Raw genomic sequence first — 22,009 nt, forward strand, 5'->3', positions numbered from 1 at the left:
CCAGCGCACCACTGTGCGCAGCCATTTTGGCAATTTGAGATGGGCGTGGCGGCATACCAGGGTAGGTCTCCACATTTTCAACTCGGCGCAGTGACAATTTTGTGACAAAACAGTGCGCCAAAAGGTGCGCTCAAATCTCGCCAGCTCTGACCTGCTCTATTCTTGGCGCAGGCGAAGCGCACTCTGTACAGTGGTAAAGCAGGTTTTTCAGAGTGCCGTGCACATTTCAGTGGAAAAAAACGACAGCAACCACTAATGTAAGCGTCTAAACCAGCATGTACATCTGACATCACATCTGATGACGGCAGCTGAAAGTATGACGCCTCTACACTGGGTCAGGGTAACGCCCCCTTAAATAAATGGCTTTTGTGTCCTCACAAATCAGCATTTTAGAAGTGAAAACTCAGCCAGAAAAAAAAAAAGCACAAAACAGCTCCAGTCATCGCTCATCTCTATGGTTGTTTCTTCAGACGGCAGATCGCCCCTCCCTCCTATTGTCAGACGAGACAAAAATTGAGCTGTTTTGCATGAAGCTGACTCAACGTGTTCTCAACAGAGAAATGCTAAATATGAAGCCAGAAACACCGTTCCCGAAACATGGAAACATTCTGCTTTGCGGCCATTTCTCTGATACAGGGAGGCTTCACCACATTGGGGCCCTGCACTGCGGAAGCTTGGATTAGAACGTCCTGTCTGCACCTGGAACACTTAACATGGGTCATGGATGGGTTTTCCAGCATCACATTGACCAAAAACATGGTATCAGGGCACAAATTAGTGTTCACATATTAAGTTCCCAGAGTGGCCTCGACTAAATGTACGGTGGGAGCTTACAGGGAAAGTTTCACAACTCTAAGGAGGAGTGAACCGAGGGTAATTTTAATATAGAATATATCAATATGTATATTTCCCGACAATGTCATGACTAGAAGCGGAAACATTCCAGTATATTTTGACAACTTTGTCAGGGTGAGCGACGATGGCTTAACACACTTGCATTGTTGAATCTGGTTTCCATGGTTACAGTTGCCATTGTAAAAGATTCCTTGAGAAGAGGCATGCCGGTTTAATGTGTAACTAGAACCGACTGATTTGTCTATATTTACATTAGAAATAAGATTTATTTCTAATGTAGATTAAGTTGGATTTCCTTTGCGTATTGTTTTGTTTTGTTGAGTTGCTTCCGACAAAGATTGGACTTTTCAGCAGGAAACCAGAGGGACACAATGAAACTCCGTAAGAAAACAGCTTTTTCAAAATCATTCTCTTCTATTGTTTCTATCGTGAAGATCTCAAATACAAATCTGCTCACTTTCGGTTCCAGCTGCTATTTACATAGCCGCCACGGCGGTACGCCATCCTTCCCATACGTGCTCCATCCAGCAGAGCCGCAGTCAGGTTGTCAACCCCCCCACCACCACATTTCCTCTCATCTCTGGGGCCTCTGGACATCAGGTGAGCAGGCCACGCTGGCTGATTTGTGTGCTTTTATAGTTTAAAGACTAAAAACATTCATTCATTCATTTTCTACCGCTTTTTCTCACGAGGGTCACGGAGGGGGGGTGCTGGAGCCTATCCCAGCTGTCTTTGGGCGAGAGGCGGGGTACACCCTGTGTACCCCAGTACGATGCTAACTTGCTAATTGGGTCAAATTATTACGTTTCATTAATGTTCATGTTAAAGGTTAAATAACTGTTAATAATAACGTTTTTCTTATTTGCTGTTTTGTTATTATTTTACTTATTTATTACTGATTGATGCATTTATTGTCTTTATTCTTAATTTGTTTATTCATCCCAGCTGTCTATGAGCAAGATGCGGGGTACACCCTGGACTGGTCGCCAGCCAATCACAGGGCACATATAGACAAACAACCATTCACACTCACATTCATACCTATGGACAATTTGGAGTGGCTAATTAACCTAGCATGTTTTTGGAATGTGGGAGGAAACCGGAGTACCCGGAGAAAACACGCATGCACGGGGAGAACATGCAAAGGCCGAGGGTGGAATCGAACCCTGGTCCTCCTAGCTGTGAGGCCTGCGCGCTAACCACTCTTACACCGTGCCACACGACTAAAAACATAATAATTTCGGAGAACATGCAAACGCCGAGGGTGGAATTGAACCCTGGTCCTCCTAGCTGTGAGGTCTGCGCGCTAACCACTCGACCGCCGTGCCACCCGACTAAAAACATAATCATTTCCATAGGTTATTCCAAGGCTGAACCCTCTGTGCCCCCCGCTTGTCAGTAAACGCACCGTCAGTCTGGAGACGCCGGTCGCTCACCACCACAACCAACAAAGGACACTGATCATGCAGAAGAGAGAGTACAACAGGTTGGCACCCTTCTAACCAATGACTGTTTCATTTCTATGCTAACCGCTAGATCGGGGGCTTCTTTGTTGACGTGACAGGTACCATCAAGTGTGGCAAAAACCCTTTTATGGAACCATTACGGAGAAAGAGGAGTACAGGTACCAATGAGTCTTTGCTTCGCATCTTCTGACCCTGACCCTGAGTATGATTCCATCATGTCTCGTAGGAGGGACTTGCGTGAGCAGCTCAAGAGACAGATCGAGGAGAAAAGCGTCCCACGGAAGCTCCAGCTGGCCAGCAGGGTAAACGAAGCACAGTATCTGCGTGAGGTGGACCGCCTGGCACTGTTGGCAGAAAGAGAGCAAACACTCCAACACAGGAAAGCGATGTCATACTATAGAGATGAGAACAAGCGGGTACCTTCACAAAATGGGGATAAAACACCGGCCACTCAGGTGAGGTCTCATCCGTGATCTTATTTCTGTAGCTAATGGAGAAGACGTGGAGGGACAGAGCACTGAGACACTCCCGGGAGGTCGCGATCGAGAGGGAGATGCTACGCCTCAACCCCATCAACTGGAGTGGAACGCTAAAATAGGTTGGAACCCAGCATCCACAGAACAATTTCTGACAAAAAAAAATCATTCAGAACAACCCATCACTAAAAAAAAAAATATTCCACACTGTCTTCTTTTATGTAATGATAAAAGGATGGCCGACAATAGAGTACAAATAAAAATCGTAGTGAAAAGTCAGACAAACAGGTGACATTTTTTTTTCACTGATGCTACAGTATGCCATGAAATGACTATAATAAATAATTATAACAACAGTATACACAGTAAACAGATATGTGGACAGAAAAGAAAAATAAGTGTCGCTTTACAAATAATTTAATTGCATCATCATAATAGGAGCTAGTGCAGGGGTGGGCAAACTTTTTGACTCGCGGGCCGCATTGATATAACAAAATTTCCGGGGGGGGAGACTATATATTTTACACGTAACAGTCCACCTGGTATTATTGTGTCTGTAAAATTGTCATGCAATCTGCTATTATTATTTATTATTTTATATTTATATTTAAATATTTTAAAAATAATAAAATATTATAATAATTACAATAAAATTCAAATAATAATTATATTATTATGTAAAATATGCAAATATAACAATATTATTATATATAATAAATATAATAATTAGCATTAATATAATAAATATAATAATCATAATAGTTATAATAATAATAATAATATAATTATTATTTTAATTTTTATTATTATTATGTGCTTGTGTCTCTTTTTTCAGGAGCACTTTGTAAACAACAGACCATGTCAAACAACGAAATTGATACAACCATCAAAAGGTTGGCTCAGGCCATGATGCCAGGTTGTATGTTGAGTTTAAATTATATACTTTTGAAAGATTGGGCGGGCCGTATTCAAACACTTGGCGGGCCGGATGTGGCCCCCGGGCCGTAGTTTGCCCACCCCTGAGCTAGTGTTTACCTCGTGGCGTCATTCTATATGTCATCCATGCCCAAGAAAATAAATATGTACTTTCTTTCATTTCAGTGTCATGCATCGTTACTAAAAATAACGTAATGAGGTAATAAGGTAATTTTTGAGGTCAAACATACGCCATACAATACAAGCATTCACAGCATAGAACAATAGGCATGGTAGTGTGGACGGAGGAGGGGGGAAAAAAAAAAAAGGATCGGTTATATAGTAGATTATGTGAACAATCTGTAGTGGTCTTCGCCCTTGCGCCCAACAAATGTTGAGGTACTGAATTTTGTTGTATGTTCCTTTAAAAGTCAGTGCAATGTAGCTTCATTCGTCAGTTATCCATCCGGTGAATAGAAATGTTCTAAAAACCTTTCCAGTGACATCCCAACACACTTGAATCCCACTAGGACTCGTATCATCCGGCATTGGTTCACACTTACATGCAGCAACTCCAGACTCGGGACCCAAACCTCCAAACGGCCTACCTCCCCTTCAGGAATCCGTCTAACATGTAGTCCCCCTTCTCAGTCAGCCAGTAGCCTGCCATAGCGGCGACGCCGCCGATAAAAATGGCGGTGAAAACCATGTCGCCTTTTGCAGCCAGTGTCGCCAGTGCGCAGATCACGACGCCGAAGAACATCTGTTGCAGAACAAGAACCTCGTCGTCGGTCATGTCGTCAAAGAGTCCCTTCTCCGGACCGGCTAAAAAAAAGGAAAAAGTTGAAAATATCAAAATTTAGTGAGCGTTTGCATAACATTGTTTATCATGGCTGCTTACCGGGAGGTTTATTCTCAACACAGATGCTGTCTCTTCGGATGAAGCCGTCAGCACAGTCACAGTGGAAGGAGCCTACCTCATTGATGCAGGCCTCGTTGAGACCTGGGCATGCTATTGCACGTTCGCTGCATTCATCTACATCTGTCAGAAGAAGCATATAAATATATATTATATATATTACTGGACTACTGTAATGCACTTTACTCTGGAATTAGCCAAAAGTCTCTCTCCCGCTTACAGTTAGTCCAGAACTCTGCGGCACGGCTTTTAACAGGAACCAAAAAGGGGGAGCACCCCAATTCTGGCCTCCCTACATTGGTTGCCTGTTCGTCGTTTTAAGATTTTATTGTTTGTTTTTAAGGCGTTGAATGGGCTGGCCCCCAAATACATCTCGGACCTCATCCAAGTTTACTCTCCAGCTCGGTCTCTGAGGTCCGAGGGCCAGCTCCAACTTGTGGTGCCCAAGACGAGACTTAAGACCAGGGGGGACCGAGCCTTTTCTGTGGTTGGCCCCAAACTATGGAACTCTCTGCTCTCCCAAGTAAAAAAGGCCCCCAATATCGAAAGCTTTAAGTCTCGTCTTAAAACCCACTTTTATTCTCTGGCTTTTAACTCAGAGTGAGTCGTATGGTCCTGTGTCTTTTAGTTCTTCGTTTTTATTGTAACTGGTTCTATTTTTTATACTTTTATTGCTTTGTTTCTTGTTTTTAATATTTTAATATCTATTTTATTATTTTATTTCTTAAATGCTCTTTTAGTTTTAGATTATTACTTTTTATTTTTACTAGTCTGTGCAGCACTTTGGAAACTCTGTTTATAAAATGTGCTATATAAATGAAGTGGATTGGATTGGATTGGATATTAGGGTGCATCAAATTTGAATGGGAAATTTTAAATTCATAATATATATCAATTTGGCTGGCATTCCATTTTTTTTCTAATGAACATAAAAATGTCTTTTGCAAAGTTTTGAGGAAATCCATTGAGATTTAGAGGTGCCACCTCACACATAAACTTTTGTATAATTTCGGAAAATGTGCAATTTCTAGTCTAATTGCCAAAAAGTTGACGTGGAAATGTTGAGTACAATGAACTTCTATACAGCATCAGTTTCTATAGGGTTATCAAAAGGGGCCCAGACCAAAGACCAAGCTGCGACTGCTAGTCTGGAAGGAACCAGCATCTTAGGAGAGCTGGTGGGTTGTGCTGCACAGTGCCTAAAATAATACATGGTATAGTATAGTATAGTAAAGTGTATATCAGATTATGTAGGACTGCAGTATTACTCTCAATAAATATGAGGCATCAGCAATACTGTCTACTCGATATTACTGTTGTTCATGTTATGCTTGCTCAGAAAACAAACAAAATAAAAAACAAAAACATAAAGATCACCTCAGAGTTCTTGAGCTGCAGTCTTTGCTGACCTCAAATCTCCATGGCGACCATTGAACTGTTCACCACTTTATTCCACAAAAACAGATGTATGGTGGCACCCCTAAATTATCACGTATTGGAAAAATATTTTGTATGTGTAGTTTCTACACTTTTAGTACCCAGCCATATCAAAATTCAATAAATGTGTTTTTTTGATGGACCCTAGTATATATATTATATATTTTCATAACATTAGTGGTTTATTTCAAGACAAATCCTTACCGAGACACTTGGCTCCTTTCAATTTGTAGCCGCGTGCACATTTCTTACAGCGGGCAGGACCGCTACCCATGCAGCCCACACATGCCTGGTCACATCCTAAATCATTAGAGAACAGGAAGTGTTTTCAAGTCAAAAACAAAAATGCAGAAAATGTGATCACCGAGTGGGAGAGCATACCTCTGCACTCATGGGATCCGTCCGTATTGTGACAGTATGTGTTAGAAGGACAACGAGACAGCTCCGTACCACACTCGTCAATGTCTAACGGGACACAGAGATTAGTCAAATGATGTCCCGTGATTGGCGACAAATGCATCGCATGCCCTCAAACGTCACACTCACCCACGCACTTGTTGTCGTGAAGCATCCAACCAGGTTTGCAGTCAAGACATTTGTAGTCCTGCGGCCCGGCGCATTTCTTACACGAGTGGAAGCAAGCTGTGACGTTAGCGGGAGGGAACGCAGACTGGGGTCAAACATAAATGAAAAACAATAGTTGGATGAAAAGGTCTCAATATGAGGCACCTGCACAGGCTCCAGTGCTGCCATTAACGCTTTTCTCTCTGTAGTAGCCGTCAGCGCAGTTCTGGCACAGGGGGCCGGAATATCCAGGATTGCAGACACATTCTCCATCTCCGATGCGGGTCCCCTCGCCTTCACAGCGGCCCAAACCTCCACACACACCACCGGGGCCTAATGGACACTCTGTATATGATAGTAATGGTAATGGTTTTATTTCACTTGAACATGCATCAGATTACAATTGAATGCATCCCACAATCAGTTCCCAGTTCCACATGTCCAAAAGGAGTAGGAAGAAGCAAAGCTTATTAAATCCTACCTCTCCATCTGGTACTTTTAAAATCAGTAACTGTCACATTTGTTCACTTCTTGCTTTCCTAATATAATGTAAGTATTTTTTGTACTTTATTTTATTAATTTTTTGTATTTTTGATTTTTTAAATTTTTTTTTGTACATTTTACATTTGTTCACTTCCTGCTTTCCCAATATAATGAAGTATGTTTTGTACTTTATTTTATTATTTTTTTGTATTTTTTTGTATTTTTTTGTACATTTTACATTTGTTCACTTCCTGCTTTCCCAATATAATGTAAGTATTTTTTTGTACTTTGTTTTATAATTTTTTTGTATTTTTGATTTTTTGTATTTTTATTTTATTTTTTGTACATTTTACATTTGATCACTTCCTGCTTTCCTAATGTAGTTTAAGTTTTTTTATTGGATGACATTTTTAGCTAATTGGTTGTTTTTATGCATTATTTTAGCTGTTTGAAAATTAACTATATCAGCAACTATATGATAGTAATGTATATAAAATTTTATGTGCACATCTTCAAATGTTTTGAAACTAAAGAACCGCTTTGAAGAACTGAATAATTCCGCATAAATGTTGACAGATAGGTTGTCCCACCTTTGCAGTCAGGTCCAAAGTGTCCGGGTGGACAGCAGAGTCTCAGCTCCTCTATGCACAGCCACTCCCAAAGGTCTGGAGACTCTTGCTGCCTATGGGTCACATAGTCACAGACATGTAGTGGGGATCATACAGTCATGGAAACAAAGTACAAAGTCACAGTTGATTCATTAAAAAATTTCCACTAATTGTATCACCGATTTTCATTGAAGAACCACTCCTGTGGATCATCACAATATGTTCTATACTGTGAGACATTATGCACATGTCGTGGTACGTTACCTGTGGAACCACCATGTCTCCACCTGGTCCTCTATCTGCTCCAGCAGTTGGTTGCATTCAAAGTCTGTTTTCTCACATGCGCTCTCCACTATCTCAAGGAGACGAGTCTCGCTGCAAGAAGAAGTTTAAATCGATAAACGCAGTCGATGCTGACATCCTGTACAGGAGCCGCATCACAAAGTCTGCTTAGTCTGCAAGGTTCTCGTTATACCGTATGAAGGTGTACTTAAGTGTGACCTTTGCTGTTTTCGTCTGTATATCTTCTTACCTGCGTGCATACTTTGCCAACTTCTCTTCCTCCCACGCGGTGTTACCTCCCCCAAAGTTCTTGTTAGCCGTTCTCTCCAAGCCCTACAAAGGAATGGAATGGAATGGTCATTATACAAGATTGGAGAGCTTCTCCTTTCAGTGCAATAGTCAAGTTAAAAAAGTATACAACAAGTAGAGTAAAAAAAGACAGTTTAACAAGATATATACAAAATATATACAAAATATCCAAGATATACACATAATATTGCACAGGAGCATATACAGGAGCAGACATATTGCAGATATATTAATTTTAGTGCAGTGATGATCTGTATACAGAGTAAGGAGTATTGCATTATGCCCTAAACCAGGGGTCTCAAACACGCGGCCGCAGGACACTAGTTTGAGGCCCCCGCCTTGATATGAAAGTTTAATGTTAGTGCGGCCACCACAAGTTTGATATGGATGCTGTATGGTATCATGTACCCAGAAAAAAATTATTACGTTTGATTAATGTTCATGTTAAAGGTTAAATAATTGTTAATAGTTATCCTCCCTATCCGTGTGGAAGTGGTAAGTTTTTGGCGATTTAAGTTTAAAGGAAATAACTTGAAGGCTACCGTTTAGGTTGCTAGCTCTCTAGTTTGCGAGTTAGCATGTGTCTCAAGACCCTGCAGTTGCGCAATATGTTGTAAATAAAAAGAGTATAAATGTGACTATAGTCGTGTTTTGTCATGTCTACAGGGCTCTAATAATGCTTTGTTCATTTTAATCTGAAAAAAAATAATTTGTCTACCCACCAACTATATGTGGTTTCTTAAGTTTTTATTATTTGCCGTTTTATTATTATTATATTTATTTATTACTGATCGATTGATTTTCTTTATTCTTGATTTGTTTATTTATTTATCTTATTTTGTGCAGAAAAACAAAAATTAAGATATTTGAGAACAGTGGAATGTTTTATCAGAGCTTTTATTGTAGAAAATCAGAACCAAAGCACTGAAAAAGTTTGTATATTTTTATGTTTTTAATAAATGCGTTTTTTTTTTTTTGGAAAACCTGATGCGGCCCAGCCTTGCCCAGACCCTAGCTCCAGTGGCCCCCAGGTAAATTGAGTTTGAGACCCCTGCCCTAAACAATTAGTACAAAGTAAAGGCATTTAACTGAAGTACCTTCACAAAACTGTCAGCGAGTTTCTGGCAGGTCTGGCACGGCGCCGTCTCAACTGTCACGACGGAGAGTTCTGACAGAAGCATCAGAGCAGGCAGGAATGGCCAAGCTCTCCACATCATGCTTTGAAGAGACTGTACACACAGGAAAAACACAACCTAGAGATGCACCATAGATAACCACAATGTATATCACACATATCGTCATATCTTCTGGAGGATGACTGAAAACTGTTGACTGTATTTGTGTGTGACCAGTCATTTTGTTTGGGGCGAATGAAAATTTGCCTATCTCTATTTATCTCTAAAGCAGGCCTGGCAGCTCACCTGTAAGTTTACAAGAGCAAACCAACATATGACATACACTTACATCACCTCACGAAGCCTCCCTCTTTTTACATTGGTATCGCTCAATGTAGATATCGACGTTAGGATCGACATTTGGATCGATCTGACCACCACTAGTGTACAGCACTGGTAGTCTTGTGTATAAAGCATTTAGGTGGGGTCAGGAAATGTTGAGATTAATATCAATGATTTAATGTAGTTGTTACTGTACTGAAAAGCAGAACGCACACAGCAATGTTGCTGTTTAAGGCTGTTTTAATACTTGAATTCATGAACATGAACATACCACTCCTACCCAGATTTAGCCAGCTCAGCATCAGCACCAACGCTAAGTTAGCATAAGTAGCAGCTAAGGTCAGGAGTTAGCTTGTAGCCTCGGCTAACATGATTTAGCTCCATCGTCATGTGTACTTTTTAAAGTACATTCTGCAATGAACGTCGTCGTTTTACTATAAAAAAAACACCACTGTTGTCGCTTATTAAAATAGCGAGTGTCGAATTAGCTAACAGTTAGCCAAACTGCTTTCGTTGTCGGGCTGTTACCTCAAGTCAAGAGAGCCTCTTGGTCCGCTGCACCACCGAAGATGTCCCTTCTTGCTCCACGCACAGCAAGCACAGCTTCATATTTTTGAGAAGCCAAATTAAATGCGTTTAGCTTGCCATTTTTGATTGGCGAGTATCGCTGTGTAAAGCTACGTTGACACGCAGTGACGTTGGATTCCGCGACTGAACGAATGAAATTCTGAATGAATGTGAGCTTCGAGTTGGTTCTGGGCAAGGACGATACAGTTATAGAGGACTGCTGAGCTACACCACTTCCGTAGTACGCCCTGCTTGGGTTTGGCCTGTTTTCGGCACAGATCAGCCATTAATTACTCTAATCATCAGAATAATTATTTTTTAAGTTCAACCCAAAACAAAATCAGGTACGTGTCATAAAAAAATGTTGTCGATTCATAACACTGGTAGTTGTAAATAAACAGAATAATAAGCTAAGACTCACTAAGTGTACATTATGTGGGACTGTACAACTGTACTGTTGAATTGACGATTTAGGCGAAAGCAGGGGTCTCAAACTCAATTTACCTGGGGGCCCCCGCGACCCTCGTGAGGATAAGCGGTAGAAAATTAATGAATGAATGAATGGTCTAAAGCAGGGGTCTCAAACATGCGGCCCGTGGGCCAAATGTGGCCCGCAGGACACTAATTTGAGGCCCCCGCCTTGATATGAAAGTTTAATGCTAGTGCGGCCCGCGCAAGTTTGGTATGGATGCTGTATGGTATCATGTACCCAGAAAAAAATTATTACGTTTGATTAATGCTCATGTTAAAGGTTAAATAACTGTTAATAGTTATCCTCCCTATCCGTGTGGAAGTGGTAAGTTTTTGGCTATTTAAGTTTAAAGGAAATAAGTTGAAGGCTACCGTTTAGGTCGCTAGCTCTCTAGTTTGCGAGTTAGCATGTGTCTCAAGACCCTGCAGTTGCGCAATATGTTGTAAATAAAAAGAGTATAAATGTGACTATAGTCGTGTTTTGTCATGTCTACAGGGCTCTAATAATGCTTTGTTCATTTTAAGCTGAAAAAAATAATTTGTCTACCCACCAACTATATGTGCTTTCTTAAGTTTTTATTATTTACCGTTTTATTATGATTATTATATTTATTTATTACTGATTGATTGATTTTCTTTATTCTTAATTTGTTTATTTATTTTTCATTTTATTTTGTGTAGAAAAATAAAAAGTAAGATATTTGTGAACAGTGGAATGTTTTATCAGAGATTTTCTTGTACAAAATTGGAACTAAAGCGAAGTTTTTTAAAATTTTTGTTTTTAATAAATGCGTTTTTTTGTTGTTTTTTTTAAAACCTGATGCGGCCCAGTCTCACCCAGACCCGAGCTCCAGTGGCCCCCAAATAAATTGAGTTTGAGACCCCTGGTCTAAAGCTTCTCTGCTGTCCATTGCAAGCAAGCCTCATGCTCTCGCTTTGTTCCTTGTATATTCCGTATAGACGTCATTTTTCTGAATGATGTAACCCCTAACCTTTGACCTTTCGTCCTCTGAGTTTGAGGCAGCTGTGTCTGCAGCTTGAGTGTCAACTGCCGCGCCAGCCACGCCGACATCCCTTTTGACACGAGCCCGTGCCAACAGTGCCACCATAATCTGCTACTCGTCCTTCTCATGCTTCCCAGCTCCTGAATTAGATCACTGAAGTCCTGAGGTATGCAGTAGCGAGGAACGTCTCGGAAGATCTTTGGGATGTCCCTGCTGTGGCTGAATCCCTGGAAGTAAACAAAGGCAACTTCCTGACCTTTGCGCTCACGTAGCGCCCCCTCCAGGCAGGCAAGAGCGGCTGTGAACACTGGTTCGATTACTGCAGAAGCTTTGTACCGCGTTCCCCAGTCCATGTCTTTGCATGGTCTCGCACAATCCTCCTCATTCAGTTTTTCCAGTAGTCTTGCATCGTGTTTGGAATCATCTTCGACGTTCTCACGTCTCACCTCGTCTTGACAATGTCTTGTATGCTTCCACCACTTCTGATACGTCCTCTGGGCTTCTGTACTCCAGATGATTAACACTTTCCCCTGTGCCTCGCACACAGTCTCCCATTGCCCGTACAGCCAAGGAAGCGGGCCCAGATCCGCCACAGTGGTCCCGACGTCTGCGTGCCTTTGTGAGCTTTGGGCGCACAGGGCCATGTGGACCGTGGCACTCAGATCCTCCCGAAGCAGTGAAGCCAGGGCGCACACAGCAGATATGTGCGCCGACTGCTCCGACGAACACACCAGCAAAACTGGCTTCTGGACGTACAGCCAATCTGTAGACGTAAAAAAGAGGGTGGGATTATACACAATTATAAAACAAACAAGTCAAAAGTAAAAGTAATTACGGATAAGTTTGGGTTAGGCGGCACGGCGGTTAAGTGGTTAGCGCACAGACCTCACAGCTAGGAGACCAGGGTTCAATTCCACCCTCGGCTATCTCTGTGTGGAGTTTGCATGTTCTCCCCGTGCATGCGTGGGTATTCTCCGGGTACTCCGGTTTTTCCTCCCACATTCCAAAAACATGCTAGGTTAATTGGCCACTCCAAATTGTCCATAGGTATGAATGTGAGTGTGAATGGTTGTTTGTCTATATGTGCCCTGTGATTGGCTGGTGACCAGTCCAGTGTGTACCCCGCATCTTGCTCATAGACAGCTGGGATGAATAAACAAATTAAGAATAAAGACAATAAATGCATCAATCAGTAATAAATAAGTAAAATAATAACAAAACAGCAAATAAGAAAAACGTTATTATTAACAGTTATTTAACCTTTAACATGAACATTAATGAAACGTAATAATTTGACCCAATTAGCAAGTTAGCATCGTACTCGGCGTCGTAACTTTAACAACATGTTCGATGAGATGCTTTATCTTGGCGTGTATTTTCTGTTTTTATTCCAAATCATTTCCTGCATTTATTCGTACCCAGCGTCATAAGCCTTTAGCTTCATTGCTAATCCAAAGCAAAACAGGGCGGGGTAACAGGGGTAGGGTAACAGTATGGGCGGGGCAAAATCACGTTAATTGTGTCCGGTGTGCACAATAGTACACTTTGGTATCAAGGTGGGGGGGCCTCAAACTAAGTTTCGTGTACCCCGCCTCACGCCCGAAGACAGCTGGGATAGGCTCCAGCAACCCCCGCGACCCTCGTGAGGAAAAGCGGTAGAAAATGAATGAATGAATGAAGTTTGGGTTAGTCGGTAGCAATTCAATAAAATAAAAGCGTCTTCAGCGTGTGAATGATCTCACTAACCTGTAGCTCCCGTTTTGGTGAGAAAGTGGATGAAACATCTCAAAAAGGCGACGATGCCAAGAAGAATCAACGCCGCCGCAGCTTGCACGCCCCATCGGATGCGTTCATCTGCATGATTAAATTGCATTTATTTGTGTAGGTCATACATGGGATGAGTTGAGAGTTAGAATCTTCAGCGTACTCACAGTGTGGACAAAGAATCCTGCGTCCATTGAGGGCAGGATGGGACTGCCACACCTACGTATGTTTAATGAATGTGAAGAAGAGGCGTCATTGTCAAGAAAGGATCTGTGCACAGCAGGGAGACTTGATGAAAACTACCTGCACACATGGTCTCTCCGCAATCAAGTGAAGAGGAACACTTATTTTGGTTTCCAAAGCTGCTTCCTGAGTGTTAAAACAGAAGTATTACTTGTGTAAAAGATGTGCATACATACTGTGATTAGTTAATATTTGCATCCAAATGGGAACAGATCACTGGATGTAAACAATGCGGTGATGTGAGAAGACCATTTTGGAGTTTGAGGATGTCATGGTCCATGAGTCCATGAGTTTGCACGTGTGACGGTTCTTCAATTTTGGTTTCCATACTTTAATTTTTCTATTACTTTAGTCCTGGGGTTGTGCCACAAATCCCCCAAAGACAAAATATGACCTCTTCTTTCTCTTTTTGGGTTTTGGACCCTTCAGGGGTCGCCACAGCAAATCAATCTCCTCCATCCAACCCTGTCTTCTGCATCTGATTACACCTCATGTTCTCCTTCACTTCATCCATAAACCTCCTCCTTAAACCTCCTCTAAACATGTAATGTCCCTCTGATGTACTCGTTCCTGATCCTATCCATCCTGGTCACTCCCAATGAGAACCTCAGCATCCTCATCTCTGCTACCTCCAGTTCTTCCTTCTTCCTTCTTCTTCACTTCCTTTTCACAATTTCCATTGTTCTGGATTGTTGACCCTAAGTACTTAAAATTCTCCACCTTCTGTATCTCTTCTCCCTGTAACCTCACTCTTCCACTTGGGTCCCTCTCATTCACACACATAGTATACTTTGATGGACATGACCGAGACAACAAAATATCAGGCTCAAAGCTCATTTTGGGTCACGTGACGATGACGGGTTAGTGATGTCATAGTTTTCCAAAACAAGCGAGTCGCTTGTCTACACAAAATATCGTTTCACGTTACCCATGTGGATGAAAGGCTGAAACGCTAAAGTACTTTGCCGTTTTGACCTGAAAATATTTGCATGTTGATAGCCCCTGAATGAACCAAGTTGCTGGTCAGCAATTACCGCTCTCACTGAGCCCACGCGGCCTCTGGGTGCACATTCCGTCTCGGTCAGGACGCAGAGCTGAGCTGAGAACGTGGCCGGGAAGGTCGAATTGACATGCACAAACAGGGTGAAGCGGTGTGGTCGGATGGAAGCCCACCAGGAGGACATATCTGCAACACAGGAAGGTGTTCAAACTCATCATGGCCCAGCTTGCGTCAACATCAGCGCCCGTTGTTTTCGACTCACCAGCCTGGAAAGGGCAGGAGATGTTGTGGCTGCCTTTTAGAGAAAACTACACGGGTAAAAGTTAGTTCAGTCAATGGGCGGGACTTGGACCTTTAGTGGGGACTCGGAATGAGCATTTTTCCTATGTTGGATCCTTACCTTCACACACATTTGAGGGTGTCTGTCCACAGACGATGTGTCAAATATCTGTAATGACACAAAATCAGGTTATTTATTTATTACATCAATAAAACATATGTCCCCAAATGAACTCTGTAAAAAGTACCAGGTTCAGACCATCTTCATTCCCTTCCAGCGTGGAGTTGGGTAAAGGGGAGCAGAGATGTTTGTGATGCCTCCAACAGAGGGAGGCAAAGAGGTTCAGGTCTCTGGCCGGACACAGAGAGCTCCAAGTGATACTGGACTCGAACAAGTGCACCTCAGAGGAGAGCCAAACATCTTGTACATCTGTGGATGGAGACATAATAGCAAGATCATTTTACATGGATCTTCATGTGTCTAACGTTGATAGAATCCATGTGCAGCAAGTGAAACATGATATGCAATGTCTGACTTCGCTCTATTAAATTAATGAAGACATTATCACAGTTTAGTAGTTAACTATATTATTAGTAAAAGAAATATGCATGTTTAAGCAGATTTGGGGCCGCACAGTGGAGGAGTGGTTGGGATGTTGGCCACACAGTCGTTCGATTCTACGCTTCACATTCGAACAATATGCTAGGTTAATTGGCGACTCCAAATTGTCCATGGGCGGCACGGCGGTCGAGTGGTTAGCTCGCAGACCTCACAGCTAAGGAGACCGGGGTTCAATTCCACCCTCGGCCATCTCTGTGTGGAGTTTGCATGTTCTCCCCGTGCTCCTCCGGGTACTCCGGTTTCCTCCCACATTCCAAAAACATGCTAGGTTAATTGGCGACTCCAAATTGTCCATAGGTATGAATGTGAGTGTGAATGGTTGTTGGTCTATATGTGCCCCCAGTCCAGAGTGTACCCCACCTCTCGTACATATATATAGAGCGTCATTTCTATACTGCATGTAGGAAGGACCCCGGATTCAAACACAGCCTCTGTCACTATTCCTGTGTGTGTCTGTCTGTGCTGTTCCCTGCCGAGTACCTGGTTCCTCCCCGCAGACACAATCACACACAGCTCTTCCTGTCTCACTCCACTCACTCACTCACTCACGGTGCAACCAGAAATAACAACAAGTACAAGTACTCACTCACTCACCAGAAATAACAAGTACAACAAGTACTCACTCACTCACTCACTCACTCACTCACCCACGGTGCAACCAGAAATAACAACAAGTACTCACTCACTCACTCACTCACTCACGGTGCAACCAGAAATAACAACAAGGACTCACTCACTCACTCACGGTGCAACCAGAAATAACAACAAGTACTCACTCACTCACGGTGCAACCAGAAATAACAAGTCCTCACTCACTCACGGTGCAACCAGAAATAACAAGTACAACAAGTACTCACTCACTCACTCACGGTGCAACCAGAAATAACAAGTACTCACTCACTCACTCACGGTGCAACCAGAAATAACAACAAGTACAACAAGTACTCACTCACTCACGGTGCAACCAGAAATAAGTCCTCACTCACTCACGGTGCAACCAGAAATAACAAGTACTCACTCACTCACTCACGGTGCAACCAGAAATAACAACAAGTACAACAAGTACTCACTCACTCACGGTGCAACCAGAAATAACAACAAGTACTCACTCACTCACTCATGGTGCAACCAGAAATAACAATAAGTACTCACTCACTCACTCACTCACTCACTCACTCACTCACAGTGCAACCAGAAATAACAACAAGTACAACAAGTACTCACTCACGGTGCAACCAGAAATATTAACAAGTACACTTTCATTCCATTCCAAAAACATGCTAGGTTAATTGGCCACTCCAAATTGTCCATAGGTATGAATGTGAGTGTGAATGGTTGTTTGTCTATATGTGCCCTGTGATTGGCTGGCCACCAGTCCAGGGTGTACCCCGCCTCTCACTCTAAATTGATAGGGTCCAGCATACTCCCACGACACAAATGAGGATAAGCAGCAGAAAATGGATGAATGGATAAGCAAATTTGACGTATTTTTGGCTTAAATTAAGCATTTTTAAGCATAAAACTGCTAAATAAAGTAAAATACAAATATAAGGCCTATTAAAAGACTACATATGTGGTATTCTACACTAGTCACTCTGAATCAGTAATATTATATTGATGAGCCAACTCTCCGACAACTCTCTCAATGCTCTTTCTCTTTGGGCTTTTCCCTTCAGGGGTCGCCACCGCTAATCAGTCTCCGCCATCTGTCTCTCTCACACCAACTACCCTCATGTCCTCCTTCACTACATCCATAAACCTCCTCTTTGGTCTTCCTCTACGCCTCCTACCTGGTAGCTCTAAACGCAGCATCCTTCTACCAATATATTCACCTTCTCCCCCCATCTCAGTCTGACTTTATCTCCAATGTTTTTGTTCCTGATCCTATCCATCCTGGTCACTCCCAATGAAAACCTCTGCATCCTCATCTCTGATACCTCCGGTTCTGTCTTCCTGTCTCATCGCTGTGCATCCCAATGCTAATGTGAGAGTCTATGAAATGTCGTATTTGCTGTTATTAAGACTACTGTATTGTGTAACGCGAGTGTAAAGGTGACTACATGGGTGTTATTTCGTGTTTTGGAGGGCTTTAATAATGTTAAAAGTGTATTTAAAATGTTGTAAACAGGTTTATCATTCACCATACATCAACTAACCCTAACCATAAAAATTGTACTAGAACTATTCAACAAGGCTGTTTGGCCTTTTTAAAATGAAATTTTTAAAAAATTGGAGATATCTCATTGAGCCTCCATCTTAGTCACCTGCCACAGTATCAGTATGAAGAGGGCACACTGTTTTTCTCAGTGCATCCGGGTGTGTGTAATATACCTGCCAACACAAGACAAGACATTCAGAGGCATGAAGAACAGACTCATATACCATTACATTACCAAATATGTATCATGTGACATACTTGTACACAGAGACATGGAAGCAGGTATGGGAATCTTACAAGAGCAGAGTGCGATTGAGCTGGATCAATCTGAAAAAAAAAACAGGATATATATTTTTTTGTTATGGATATGTGCAGAATTGTAATTGTGCCGCAGACTCTTACGGTAGTTAGGTTGGAATGTGACCCTTGGACGCAGTAGTCGGCACTCTGCTTATAGCACCACCTTGCATGGACTTCATCCTCGGACTCTACCGTTATAGCGAAGGATTTAGATGCATGGTCTACAGACAAATTAAACTTTGGTACGGGATCTAGAAAAAGTCACACAGAAGATTACGGTTATTTGAAAATGCCGTTATACTCACTGCTGACTGCAGACAATTGTAGTACTGGAAGACATTATTCTATGACTGGTTAACTCACTAACTAAATAACAAGTCTGACTTTTATAAATAGAGCTATTATATGCCAAATTGTCTCTTACGGACCACCTTATTTTCTGGTTGTGGCACACAGTGGTGTTCAATCACTGGCCCCGTTCGGTGTGCCGCATCAGATTCCATGACATCAGTATTAGAAGTACTACCTGGTATGGCGTAAGTGACGCTGCAGTTCATTGACGTCGTGCTGTAGGAAACGGTGACAGGATGTTGCACCTCAGCAGTCACACAGTCATAAATAAGCTCCCACTGGAACAAAACAAACATCTTTTTAACATTCATGAAGAATGATTACATTACATTTAATTGATATTACCATGGTTACGGTTATTTTTTGCCCCATACAGCCTTTTGGGCAAATAGTATTGTAGATCCAGAAATATAGCCCCACTATTTGAGAAGCACTGGTCTCAGTCAACAGAGAGATCTTACCAAGGTTAAAGAATTGTTAATGTGTGGCAGATGTTTTTGAGTGACGTCATTACACCGGACTTGGATTTCATCTGGATTCTTTTCAACATGCCACAACAAAGAGAAAACACAGATCATCACATTGTTAAAAAAAAAACAAAACATTGTACTGACACAAAAAAGTGTGAAAAAGTGAGTGGGAAAAACACCCAGCATAAACCTTTTCTTTGTATTTCAGGACAGGCCGGATGATCTCTTTTCCCAATGAACGGACTTCAATGGTTGGGGCCTGACTAAACACTGGAAGAATGGTAACTTTGATCAGACAAGCAACACAAATATTCACAAATATTCATTAATATGTGCTGTTCCCTCTTTAAAATCAACAAATAAATAAATAAAGGAAACCTTCATCTTTTATCCCAGCGTGGACGATGACACAGTTGGTGTTAGAGTCCCGACGGATAGTCTTCACAGGGCAGAGGTCCCTACCGTAAGCTGAGCACACAGAGAAAGTCAAGTATGAAAAGATCATCATTATTACTACATCTACTATTACTACATCATGCAGTAGTAGAATTTGCACACAACTTGAGTTAGCTTATAAAGACTCACCATTTTGGGCTGCCCTCTAAAGTGGAGTTGGAGAAAAACAAATAAAAAGAGGTTAGCAAAAGTGCTACATTATTTTGACTGATCATGCAGATAGAAATAACCACATTATAGTGTTAATTAGGTGTTAACCACTTCCTGTTGTGTAGTGTAATGACCAGATTGACCAGATGTACTTCATTCATTCATTCACTACCGCTAGGCGGGGTACACCCTGGACTGGTGGCCAGCCAATCACAGGGCACATATAGACAAACAACCATTCACACTCACATTCATACCTATGGACAATTTGGAGTGGCCAATTAACCTAGCATGTTTTTGGAATGGAATGAAAGTGTACTTGTTAATATTTCTGGTTGCACCGTGAGTGAGTGAGTGAGTGAGTGAGTACTTGTTGTTATTTCTGGTTGCACTGTGAGTGAGTGAGTGAGTGAGTGAGTGAGTGAGTACTTGTTGTTATTTCTGGTTGCACCGTGAGTGAGTGAGTACTTATTGTACTTGTTGTTATTTCTGGTTGCACCATGAGTGAGTGAGTGAGTACTTGTTATTTCTGGTTGCACCGTGAGTGAGTACTTGTTATTTCTGGTTGCACCGTGAGTGAGTACTTGTTGTTATTTCTGGTTGCACCGTGAGTGAGTGAGTACTTGTTGTTATTTCTGGTTGCACCGTGAGTGAGTGAGTGAGTGAGTACTTGTTGTTATTTCTGGTTGCACCGTGAGTGAGTGAGTGAGTGAGTGAGTGAGTGAGTGAGTGAGTGAGTGAGTGAGTGAGTGAGTGAGTGAGTACTTGTTGTTATTTCTGGTTGCACTGTGAGTGAGTGAGTGAGTGAGTACTTGTACTTGTTATTTCTGGTTGCATCGTGAGTTAGTAAGTGAGTACTTGTACTTGTACTTGTTATTTCTGGTTGCATCGTGAGTGAGTGAGTGAGTGAGTGAGTGAGTACTTGTTGTTATTTCTGGTTGCACCGTGAGTGAGTGAGTGAGTACTTATTGTACTAGTTGTTATTTCTGGTTGCACCATGAGTGAGTGAGTGAGTACTTGTTGTTATTTCTGGTTGCACCGTGAGTGAGTACTTGTTGTACTTGTTATTTCTGGTTGCACCGTGAGTGAGTGAGTGAGTGAGTGAGTGAGTACTTGTTGTTATTTCTGGTTGCACCGTGAGTGAGTGAGTGAGTGAGTGAGTGAGTGAGTGAGTGAGTGAGTGAGTGAGTGAGTACTTGTTATTTCTGGTTGCACCGTGAGTGAGTGAGTGAGTACTTGTACTTGTTGTTATTTCTGGTTGCACCGTGAGTGAGTGAGTACTTGTTATTTCTGGTTGCACCGTGAGTGAGTGAGTGAGTGAGTGAGTGGAGTGAGACAGGAAGAGCTGTGTGTGATTGTGTCTGGGGGGGAGGAACCAGGTACTTGGCAAGGAACAGCACAGAGAGACACACCAGGAATAGTGACAGAGGCTGTGTTTGAATCTGGGGTCCTTCCTACATGCAGTATAGAAATGACGCTGTATAACACATGTGGCGACTGAGCGCCGAAGCACTGCAGGTTTTCTTTCCAATCAGTTTCTCCGGCAGGTGATTTAATTAACGAGCTCCCTCCCGTGTATACAATCTAGTCGGACCACGTGACTTTTGGTCGGTTGAGATTTTGATTATCGGACCGGATAACATCGGCTATACAAACGCACGCGCACACTCACATACAACATGAACGAAGGCATGGAAATAAAGCAGGTCATTTGTTGACGCTTCCTAAATGAAGTTTAGTGGCAGCCCTGCTCGGTCCAGCCAGGTGAAAGCATATCAACATCCACTCTTGTGTGACACTTACCCGGCATGAGAATCTCCTTCTGTCCAGACGAAGCTGTGACGCCACCGCCATGGCGATAACCCCTAGCCACAACGTGTACCTGAAACTTTGCATTGTAAACTTTCAAATAAATCTAACTAAGACGACGATGACGTCGCTTGGTCCATTTTGCTCGACTGTTGGGTGTATGGAACTGGAGATTGTAATCGTAATGGGGGAGGAAGGAACCCTTTGCCAAGTAAGTAGGTGCCGCCTATCACGCCATCATGCACGCGCTCTTTGATCTGATTTGGGAACCACCGCGGTGACAATAATACAGATTTAAAGGTATACACACCTTTTATTTTACAATGTGCTAGTTTGATTATATGTACATTTATAAACCCACCGATCTTACGAACGGTATATTTCATGTAATATTTTTCTTATAAGAATACATAAGTGGCTGTACATGTGACTAGAAAGCCCAAACAGGCCATTAGGTAATTTCCTGTGTTGACTGTTTTTGTGCAGGAAACAAGCCTCACCAGGCTGCAGGTATGTTTTGCAGTAAAAAATATATTTAGTACATCTGTATATGTGTATTTAAACCAATGAAAACGTTTCCAAACAGGTACTAGT

At 42.1% G+C, this 22,009-nt stretch overlaps 2 protein-coding genes across 4 annotated transcripts; both read right to left on the bottom strand.

Annotated features, from left to right (window-relative positions):
• Positions 1–2,188: 2,188 nt before the first annotated feature.
• On the bottom strand, positions 2,189–11,426 carry LOC131104617 (protein disulfide isomerase Creld1). Of its 2 annotated transcripts, XR_009119807.1 has the most exons (12): positions 10,300–11,426; positions 9,412–9,543; positions 8,256–8,338; positions 7,988–8,098; positions 7,706–7,797; positions 6,798–6,977; positions 6,615–6,710; positions 6,450–6,533; positions 6,273–6,368; positions 4,614–4,754; positions 2,742–4,537; positions 2,190–2,665 (listed from the first exon to the last, which is right to left on the bottom strand). XR_009119807.1 is itself a non-coding variant. In XM_058051979.1 (11 exons), exons 2-11 carry the CDS (start codon positions 9,529–9,531, stop codon positions 4,317–4,319), a joined length of 1,224 nt encoding a protein of 407 aa, XP_057907962.1. In that variant the 5' UTR covers positions 9,532–9,543; positions 10,300–11,426; the 3' UTR covers positions 2,189–4,316. The 2 variants fall into 2 exon arrangements, 1 of the variants encoding a protein (XP_057907962.1); XM_058051979.1 differs by having other exon boundaries at positions 2,189–4,537.
• A 155-nt stretch (positions 11,427–11,581) lies between these two features.
• LOC131104616 (interleukin-17 receptor E) lies at positions 11,582–21,715 on the bottom strand. Of its 2 annotated transcripts, none has more exons than XM_058051978.1 (17): positions 21,410–21,715; positions 19,586–19,601; positions 19,379–19,468; positions 19,191–19,270; positions 18,992–19,069; positions 18,706–18,808; positions 18,282–18,430; positions 18,177–18,206; positions 17,986–18,052; positions 15,348–15,529; positions 15,221–15,268; positions 15,083–15,128; positions 14,855–15,006; positions 13,881–13,946; positions 13,745–13,796; positions 13,560–13,667; positions 11,582–12,576 (listed from the first exon to the last, which is right to left on the bottom strand). In XM_058051978.1, the coding sequence occupies exons 1-17, from the start codon at positions 21,500–21,502 to the stop codon at positions 11,699–11,701; spliced, it is 2,238 nt and encodes a 745-aa protein (XP_057907961.1). In that variant the 5' UTR covers positions 21,503–21,715; the 3' UTR covers positions 11,582–11,698. The 2 variants fall into 2 exon arrangements, with proteins under 2 accessions (XP_057907961.1, XP_057907960.1); XM_058051977.1 differs by having other exon boundaries at positions 18,138–18,206; positions 21,410–21,713.
• Positions 21,716–22,009: the final 294 nt, after the last annotated feature.

This window comes from Doryrhamphus excisus, chromosome 16 (assembly GCF_030265055.1).
Source record: "Doryrhamphus excisus isolate RoL2022-K1 chromosome 16, RoL_Dexc_1.0, whole genome shotgun sequence".
Taxonomy (NCBI): Eukaryota; Metazoa; Chordata; class Actinopteri; order Syngnathiformes; family Syngnathidae; genus Doryrhamphus; species Doryrhamphus excisus.

Excerpts from the sequence above, each read along its gene's own strand:
- LOC131104617 (XM_058051979.1), bottom strand. The coding sequence starts at position 9,531 with ATGATGTGGAGAGCTTGGCCATTCCTGCCTGCTCTGATGCTTCTGTCA. Across the intron at positions 8,099-8,255 it reads TTGGCAAAGTATGCACGCAG|CGAGACTCGTCTCCTTGAGA; the intron begins GTAAGAAGATAT and ends TTCTTCTTGCAG. Across the intron at positions 4,755-6,272 it reads GAAAGGAGCCAAGTGTCTCG|ATGTAGATGAATGCAGCGAA; the intron begins GTAAGGATTTGT and ends TTCTTCTGACAG.
- LOC131104616 (XM_058051977.1), bottom strand. The coding sequence starts at position 21,502 with ATGCAAAGTTTCAGGTACACGTTGTGGCTAGGGGTTATCGCCATGGCG. Across the intron at positions 18,809-18,991 it reads TTAACAATTCTTTAACCTTG|TGGGAGCTTATTTATGACTG; the intron begins GTAAGATCTCTC and ends GTTTTGTTCCAG. Across the intron at positions 15,007-15,082 it reads CTCCTGCCCTTTCCAGGCTG|ATATGTCCTCCTGGTGGGCT; the intron begins GTGAGTCGAAAA and ends CCTGTGTTGCAG.